This window comes from Liolophura sinensis, chromosome 9 (genome assembly GCF_032854445.1).
Source record: "Liolophura sinensis isolate JHLJ2023 chromosome 9, CUHK_Ljap_v2, whole genome shotgun sequence".
In the NCBI taxonomy this organism is placed as follows: domain Eukaryota; kingdom Metazoa; phylum Mollusca; class Polyplacophora; order Chitonida; family Chitonidae; genus Liolophura; species Liolophura sinensis.
Genome location: NC_088303.1, coordinates 18,515,804 through 18,525,281, shown reverse-complemented (window position 1 = coordinate 18,525,281; position 9,478 = coordinate 18,515,804). Strand labels below are relative to the sequence as shown.

General features: G+C 40.1%; 1 protein-coding gene across 1 annotated transcript in view; it reads right to left on the bottom strand.

Moving 5' to 3' along the window:
• The window catches only part of LOC135475659 (sorting nexin-21-like), a 10,491-nt gene extending 4,817 nt beyond the window's left edge, over positions 1–5,674 (bottom strand). Inside the window, exons 1-2 of the mRNA XM_064755591.1 lie at positions 5,638–5,674; positions 4,901–5,023 (exon numbers count right to left, since the gene is read on the bottom strand). Of these exons, the coding sequence (XP_064611661.1) occupies positions 4,901–5,023; positions 5,638–5,674 (160 nt within the window). The remainder of the gene's footprint in view (positions 1–4,900; positions 5,024–5,637) is intronic.
• Between the last annotated feature and the right edge of the window lie 3,804 nt (positions 5,675–9,478).

Genomic DNA, 9,478 nt, shown 5'->3' with positions numbered 1-9,478 from the left:
CGGTCTATTCAAGTAGCCTTGCTCTAGTGGGCAGTCTAGCTCTAGCGAACTATATGATCATACAACCCTATGGCATACTTCTCTCGATCCCTATAGATCACCAAAAGGCAATATCTCTTTACTCCGATTCCTTCTATAACAAACCATTAACAGTTGTAAAACTACACAAACTAATATCAGAACTTTCACAGAGTACGACTTGTATAATAACTCAGGATGACGACCGTAAAGGAAGACATGAAGTTCATAACTTCATAAGACAAAAGTACATGGTTATTAAACATAAAAAACAAGCCATCTTATAACCGACTTACTTATTCTGTGGGTATTAGGGTATATGCCTACACCTATATTGTGACTATAAGCAAGCCTCACAAAGATGTATGTGCATCTAGCTGGCAAGCATTTCTAAATAATACTGTTGCATGATTTTTGCCTTTAAAAGGCGAAAGATGAAGAATGGTTATCACCATGATGGAGGGGATAGGGTGGGGTTAATTGTCAGTTAGGGAATTTAAGAAATTACGTGTCAGACCTATTGGCTATCTATAATATCTTTCTTTTAACACTTCTTTTTTCTGACATAATGTAGGAAGTAACACAAACTAAGTCAAAAGTAGCAGTGCAGAGTTACAGACACATTATTATGTGATAGACAAAAGTAAAAACACATCTGACATTTTTTGTCTTTACGTCGTTCTCATCTTATCAGTTGAAAAATATGTGGAAATGTAAGGCCCATATCTTATTAGGCCCACATATCCCATATCAGTTAAGTCCCTATAACCCATATCTATTAAGTCCATATAGTCCATATCAGTTAAGTCCATATAGCCCATATCAATTAAGTCCATATAGCCCATATCAATTAAGTCCATACAGCCCATATCTATTAAGCCCAGATAGCCCATATCAGTTAAATCCATATATCAATAAAGAGGGTCCATACCCGCTTCATTCAAAGCTTCGGTGTCCTTCATTGACTGAAAAAAGAAATTGACAAGAACTGCTCTTTGAAAGTATGTGCGTTTGTGTGGCTCGACTATCATCTGTGGCTAATAGTAGAAGTCGGAATACAAGTTGAAGCACAGACACGTTCATCTGCAAAGGTTACAGAGATACCTGCTTCCCTCCTGTTCTTAGACAACTCGTGCACCATTGTAGGTATCGGTATGTCAAGTTTTACTGAATCCAGAACACTGAAGAGAATATTAACATGGGTGGTTATCACCACAAAGCACCTGTTTATTGCAAAGTCTGCACAATTTTGACACCAATTAGATACCCGGGTACAAACATTTCGCTATAGTTAAGTCCATTTTAATGCCAGGAATCGAACATTTTACAATGGTCTAAAACGTTATTTCATTAAACCAGTGCACACATGAACGAAAAATCTGAGCATGGGAAAATGGCATACAGGATCGGTGTGATGGTAGACCTGTTACTGATTTGATGACAGTGGCATATGAGAGAGAAAGATAGATCCCACCAACCCGCACTTTATTAATAAAAACATTTATGTGGCCATGCTTTGAGGAAAGCAGCTTAGAATACTATAATATAAACCACAGCTTGTTTTACACTTTTAAAACACACATTTCAAAAATGTACACATTGAGTGCAGATTCATGCCACATTTCGTCTACACCCTTTGAGCCCAATGAATACACCTTTAAACAGTGTATTTGTGGACTTAAAAAACCCGTTTTTAGTCAATTTATACCCTTTCAGCATCATTAAAACGAAGAGTGTACAGTGCCAACACTTCAAAACACGACCCCCCACACTCCACCCGCCCCACCCCACCACGATCCGAGGTTAGCTCATCGGTTTCGATGTGACCGTAACGTCATCCCGCGTATTACCACGATCATGGGGCGATGTAGCGACATTGCAAAGTTATCACAATGGCGTTGTATGCATATCCATCTTCCATATTCACCTAAGTTGCTGCTATATATAACACCAGTACTGGTAGGGTCTACGTGTTGGTTGCATTGGTGACATGCTTGAAATGCTATAATAGCCTAGTTCGCATTACAAGGACACGAATAAAATAAATGTGTCTGCTATTATATACGCCTTCTTGTGAATCATGTAATGGAGAGAAGGTGGAATGAAGATGGTACAAATCAAACTGCTGTGTTCTGACCCCATATCTCACGCTGTTGCTGTGTCGGATCTTAATATGAGTACTTGAGCCCACCGGGATACCGTCTCGCAAATTACACGAAACCATGTATTATTTACATGGTCATCGGAGAGGACGAACTATTTAATTCTGCCAGGGATAAGCCCTAAACACGCTAAGGAAATTTAATCTGAGAGCAGTATGCCAAAGTAGAGGATTTAACCATATGCCAAAATACGTACGTCAGTACAGCTGCGATTCATGTGTCAATCCATTTCATTTTGCAGTTAAGGTTCCAACCTTCTGTGGAGCGAAGTTGTCTGACCTGGAATCACACTAAAATCTTTAAAAATGGTATTTGTTACTGTTTCGTTTGGCGCTCAGCATTGAGAGGTTCGAGCAAGAAAAGAGGACTGGTTGGCCGAGTGTCGGTATAATTTGACAGAATAGGATGTCATGTCTGGTGTCAGTGGCGGCAGCACTTGGCGACTCGCCCTGCACACAAGAAGACACCGTATATGTACACACACTCATCGCCTCATATAGCTGAAAAATTGTTAAGTACGACGTAAAACTCCAAGCACACATACATACTCGAACCTCCTTCCTTAATGGAGGCGGCGTCCCTGACATCCGATGTGCCCTACTTCGCCTGGGGAATGGGTGGTAGTGACGGGAACGCTTTTAAATGAAATCGTCCATAACAAGTGGAGGCGACTCAACCTACATATTAGATAGTATGTATTAAACATCATAAACGACCACAATATGGAGAGCAAAACCAGATAATGTAATGGTTGGTAAATGGTCACACAAGTAGGCCTACAAGTAACCGGTGAAACTCAGCTTTTTTTCAATTTACCTAAAAACTGGACAGAAAATAAAAACGATAACCATCTTAAGTATACATCCAATGTTCATCTCTGAGCAATTTCTGCGTCAGTAGTTGTCGGTGATCGCAAGCCAGAGTAGATCGACTATAATTATTTATTTCTTTATTTATTTATTTGATTAGTGTTTTACGCTGTACGCTGTCAAGAGTATTTCACTTATACGACGGCATTATGGTGGAAGGAGACTGGGCAGAGCCCAGGGGAAACCCACGGTAATCCGCAGGTTACTGGAAGGCCTTCCCACGTACGGCCGGACAAAAAGTCAGAATGAGCTGGACTTGAACTCAGATCTACCGCATTGGTGAGATTTATTTATTTTTTTTTTATTGGGGTTTTTACGCCGTACTCAAGAATATTTCACTCATACGATGACATCCAGCATTATGGTGGGAGGAAACCGGGCAGAGCCCGGGGGAAAGCCACGACCATCCGCAGGTTGCTGACAGACCTTTCCACTTACGGCCGGAGAGGAAGCCAGCATGAGCCGGACTTGAACTCACAACTACCGCATTGGTGAAAGGCTCCAGATGTACACCACTTCCAAGAAACAAGTGTGTCCTAAACGCCGTGCTGGCATGCTAACCTTTCATGTCCACGAAGGTCCCAGGTTGACTACAAAACGACTTTCCTATCAGATGTTCTCAGCTGCTTCCAGTTGCTACAGGTCCTCAAAAACCCACTTGACTCCCAGTGTTGTCATGATTTACAGACAAGTATAAAGCTCGGCATCCACGGGAGCCAAAGACTAAACACAACTGAATACAGTTATATCGTGTCTTGATTGCTCCTGTATGCAGAATAACTTAAGTTGTACTCCAATCGTTACGTGTATGACGGTTTAATCCAAAGTCGTATAGCCATCAGTGACCAACTGCGGTAGAACAAGTTGAGGTGAGTTGAGTTGAGTGGCGCCTCGTGTATGTCGAGCTTCAGGCTCCCACATATGCTGATTTTATGATTTTCAGTTTCTTGAGGTTTTCTAGTCGTCTTCTTCCGGACTGAAGTATCAGAGCAATATACCCATACTTTCATCCACAGTTCTGTGGATTTACCAATATCCCGTGAATGATGGACTTACAGTTTAAGGATTTCAACTTTTGTATGTACTAAAGATGATATTGAACAGATTAGCTCGGTGCTAAATAGTTTAGTGTTTTGCATCCAGTAAAACTTGATGTACATAAAATGGATTAAGGGGCAAACCAGTCTTATAACGGAAGCACGAATTGTGTAACCCATGTAGATTCTATGAGTATCTTTGCCTCGAATCCGTACTTTTAGTCTCATAGCCACCGACAAAAGTAAAAGTACAACCGAGCAACAGAGACACACGTGGTCTAAACCTGTGATGGGGATGCACACTTCGCATCCGTCTGATTCTTTGATTCCAATAAATTTACATATAATATGAAAACCATTGGTTCATGGGAGTTGTTCTTGTCTGCTTTATTGACAAGAATTATTGGACAAATGTCCTTCTTTTTCCGGTTTGTGAAGGACTTTGAAGCTTTCTGACACTACAGAGACGGATGTGGACAATCTAGCTCTTGCTTTCTGGAAATAAGTTCTCGTCAGAGACCTTATACCATTGCTGAAGGCATAACAAACGCAAGTTTCCTTAGGCAATATATTGTTCATTTGTGATTTATCTATTGTTTTGCACTTCTCTCTAGTGACAAAACCAAAATCCAAAAATGTTATTTTATTTTAACATCACATCTGTGTTGTGTTGTTACTGAAATATGCAAAGAATAACTATCTGTTTCATGCCATTAGACTGAGTTCGAAAAATTCTCATCTTTGGTCTATTTGTCACTTTCCACATCATCAGAGGAAGACAGTATTGAAAAAGGAAATTTATTTTTCTAGATACCCAATATGTTTGTGATCTGTACTCTCTCTCTCTCTCTCTCTCTCTCTCTCTCTCTCTCTCTCTCTCTCCTCTCTCTCTCTCTCTCTCTCTCTCTCTCTCTCTCTCTCTCTCTCTCTCTCTCAACTGTAGTACGATAAATTTTCAGCAAATACAGCGGAAAGAGTACTACAGTGTATTTAGCGTTTAAGTGTTCTTCTCAAACAGGATGGTTATTGAAAGTTCAGTCGGACTCTCTCCAGAATACTTCAGAACTGGTTTGATCACTTGACCTTTTCTGTAAATTAAAATAAATCAGACTGAGTAACTCTTGAAAGTTGAACATATGAACACCATGTTTAAATAACGGGATTTGATGATATTACCTTGTCATTTCTCTCCTATAAGAAATGCTATCACCTTTTCCTTCACACCATTTGCTACTGATACCATATGTTTCTTTACCCAAGCTGTTCATTTATTAAAGCTACCATGATAAGCAACGAATTTCATTTACTTTGGGCTTGATGACAGATACCAGATTACACTGGCAGTTGAGAAAAGGCATGAATTCACACCTATTGAAAAAGGAACGAGTTCACACCTTTTAAAAAATGAATGATTTCACCATGGTATAAGACGAAGATGTACACTTTTGAGCGAAAATTTAGTGGTATAGTTTCTTTGAGTAAAAAGCCAGTTGGGTGTACCTCGAGTGCTGCATTAGTATAGTATACTATACTTTGTGACATTTGGGCTACCTCTCCAGCCTAGGAAGTTGCTCAGTTCCAACGTCATGATTGAGCATGGAACGAAATGTAGTGATATACAGCACCATGGATATACTGGTCCTCACTGACCTTATTCTGATAACATTTCTTCAGGGTGTGCATGCATATGTACCATTTGAAAATCTGTATTTAACATCCTCTTTGTAAGGGATTATTTCGCTGTGAGTTTAAGTCCAGCTCATGCTGGCTTCCTCTCCAGCTGTACGTGGGAAGGTCTTGCAGCAACATGCGAATGGTCGTGGGTTTCCCCCGGCTCTGCCCTATTTCTTCCCGCCATAATGCTGTTCTTAGGTACGGCGTGAAACACCAATCAAATAATAAATAAATAAATAATGAATTATTACAAATTATTATTACACGCAGTTACAAATTTATCCAGGAGGTTTACGTGATCCCTTCAGTCATTCATCCACTGGATGACCTTCTTATCAAGTCAAAACACGCGTTTTGTTCAGCCTAGACAGAGGCCTTTTGTGGTTTAGTGGTTGGAGTGCCAGCGCGGCACAGTGACCAAGGAGCATCTTCCCGGTGCGGCCGGTGTGAGTTAGTCCAGCTCATGCTCCCTTATCCCCGGTCGTAGGTGGGAAGGTCTCCCATCAACCTGCGTTGCATCTCTCTGGCTATTCTGGTTTATCGGCTTTTAAGGTGACACTTCAAAGCTCTACATTTAACACATGGTTAATGATTCCGTTTTTATATACAGTGTTTAAGAGAGATCACTGTCCGACCTATCCAAGCATGATGACTGGCAGTGTACTACTAGTCTGTTTTGTCGGGTGTTCTTGGCCACGCAGTGAGGTGGCCAAAGGACTGATTACAAATCCTTACTCTCTCTCCTGTGGAGTTTCCGGTCAAATGCTTCAGACGGCAAATGTCTCAACAGCTGGACCTCATCACTAAACTATTCCTTGCTATATCTTATTTATTCCATATTCACTGCACTTGTTTATGTCAGAGCATACTTGGTATATATATATTGTGACATCCCGAACACAACTGATTAAGGTTTGATAGACTGACGTTTAAGATCGCAAGAAGAGCAGTCGGTTAATTAGATCAGTATAACACGTGTACAGAAAGTTTCGGGTCAGTAAGGATTGACCTTCTGTCGCAGACATTGATTGACATACTGGTTTATCCATTCCAGACTTTATTGAGGGCATACTTCCAGTAAAGCGTATGTGCCTCTCTATTTACTTTAGTAAGTTATATTAGTCCCAGCTTTAGATAAGAGAGAATGTGTGTGTGTATAGTACTGTTAGAAACAAAGATGGAGTTTTTGTATTTTCTGGCATCAGTTCCTGCTTCACCCCCAGTGACCTCGGCGTTGTTCAGGGTTTCTGTGCAAGCTTTGCTGACGGATTTAAAGCGAATGTAGGGTGCGCTGTGAGAAATATGTATAGATCGATGCTTTTGATTCGCTACGCAGCATGAAGCATTTACATTCATTACAGTAATTATAAATAATGATCAAATGGAGATATAAAAATCACGTTCGTTCAACCTAGCACAAACTCAGCCAAGCTACATGTAGTTATGTGTCATATTTCAGAGACAAGGAGACTGGTAGCGTAGGTTTATACATGTGAATATCCTTCGCATTAAAATTTCATATTTAAATCAGTTTCTTCTGTGGGCAGATGGGCTTGATTTACTCTGTAAAAAATATTGATCTGGCTCTGGGATCACGAACTATCTGAGACTTAAAGGAGAAGAAAATTTAAATATCAATCAAATACCATTGAAAGGACTATGCATTTCCTCGCAGGTGCATGCCCTAAAAAAATTCTAATATTTACTTTAAATTGATAAATATTAAATAAAGTAAGCGTCAAAATCCTCTGTGGGCGTCTCTATTTTGCCTAAGAACTAGTCCTGAAGTCTTCTGAGTTAGGAGGAGAACTGCCGTCGGAAACCGCTGAAGTGCAATTCGTACATTTCCGGTAGAACTCCAGAAGGTTGCGAACGGACAGTTTATATTCCGCTTGACGATCGGGAAACCGGAATGATGGACGTAGGTTCCGAGTTTACACGAACAATCCGGCAGTTTTTACGATTCTCATTGGCTGAGAGGCAACACACCTCCAGCGTACATTACAGGGTGTTAAAGATGGAGGACACGATGGACGATTTATGCCAGCTTTGCCGTTTTCAGGCTTTACATGTATGGCGAGGAAAGATGGCAAAATTATGCAGCAGACACCACTAGATAGAAAAAAATGGGCTCTTTTCAGCCTATAGTGTCATGTTTTTAAACTTCCTTCTCTTGAAGTCAAAAATTTCAAATCGCTTTAAAATTGTTATTTTTCATGAAACAAGGTCAAACTATTGCTTGACAATGTAAATTCTGGCTAAGTTATTGTAAAACAAATTTCAGCAAAAATAACAGAAACAAACATATCAGAGACTTAAGTTCAGTGACTTAAAGAAGATCTTTATTTTCACTCTGAATGTTGCCTAGACACAATACTGATGCTATGTTAATCTGTAAGCTTCATTTTAAGAAAATCTTACGTCAACTAGTTCCATTTAAAGATCCCCATCAAAGATGGGCCTGCGGTAAGACCTGCTGGGATTATGTATTTACAAGTCCTGCAAAGCAATGACAATTCCCTACTTTAGGCCTACACACTGTGTGCTTTTCCTAAAGCTATCGTATGACTAAATCTATAATTACCCCTACGTGTACACCTCTTAATTAACACCCTGGAAATCACAAGAAGATATGCTACCGGAGTTGTATTAAAGGTTCATTCTCATTTCGCCTTGATTTGAAACTCGCCTTACGGCATTTCGCCATGATTAGAAACTCTCCTTATGACTTTCGCCTTGATTTCAAACTCACCTTATGGTATTTCGCCTTGATTTGAAACTCGCCTGATCGCATTTCGCCTTGATTTGAAACTCACCTTATCGCATTTCGCCTCGATTTAAAACTCGCCTTATCGCATTTCGCCTTGATTTGAAACTCACCTTATCGCATTTCGCCTTAGCGATGTACAGAGAAGATCAGTGCCTTGATCCGTCTTCTTGCCGGTACCTGCGGTGAGCGAATGTAGGTAGATTAAAAGGTAATTTACAGAAGCTTAACATGAACATTATTCATTGTGTGTATATCTGGTGAAAACTATATTTCATCATACCTAAATTCTAGTTGATACAGGCAACATCATGGCGCAAGCTGAAATCCAGGTAACCTTCATCTCCTGCACTAGAGGAGGCCGGCTGTTGGTGAGAAGTGGGTATAAGTTCCGTGTATATACTCAAAGAGATATACCTGGACTTCCTGGAAGTGCACACATATGGGATGTTTAGCTAGCTTATGTACCAGGAATGATGTGATAACCAAGATCGGAAATGATCGCTGTGAGTAAGATTATGCAGAGTATCAAGAAACGAGCTTTTGAAGAAATCACACCAATACGATTAATGTTGAATGCGATGGCGGTGCAAGGACCACAAACCATTTGGAAAGATGGCATTCGAAGCCGAACCCATCATAAGTTGCTTGAAGTTATATATATGAAATATATGAAAGAAGAAACAGGCAGCCCACGAAGTAAAACGTATGCAGCTAGAAGGTGGAGCACAGCCCCCTAGAAAAAAAAGAAAGTACCAACGCACTGATTAAAGACTTTCCAGCCTCAAATGCCAACCAATAAGATGAAATCTATGGAATACACAGATTCTGTTTCTTTTTTCTTACATTTGTACAGCTGACTGTTAATTTTCATAGTACTATTAAATGAAGTTAGAAATCTCAATATGTATGTCTACTCTTATTTTCCTTTCATGTTTATCAAGCCCTTTA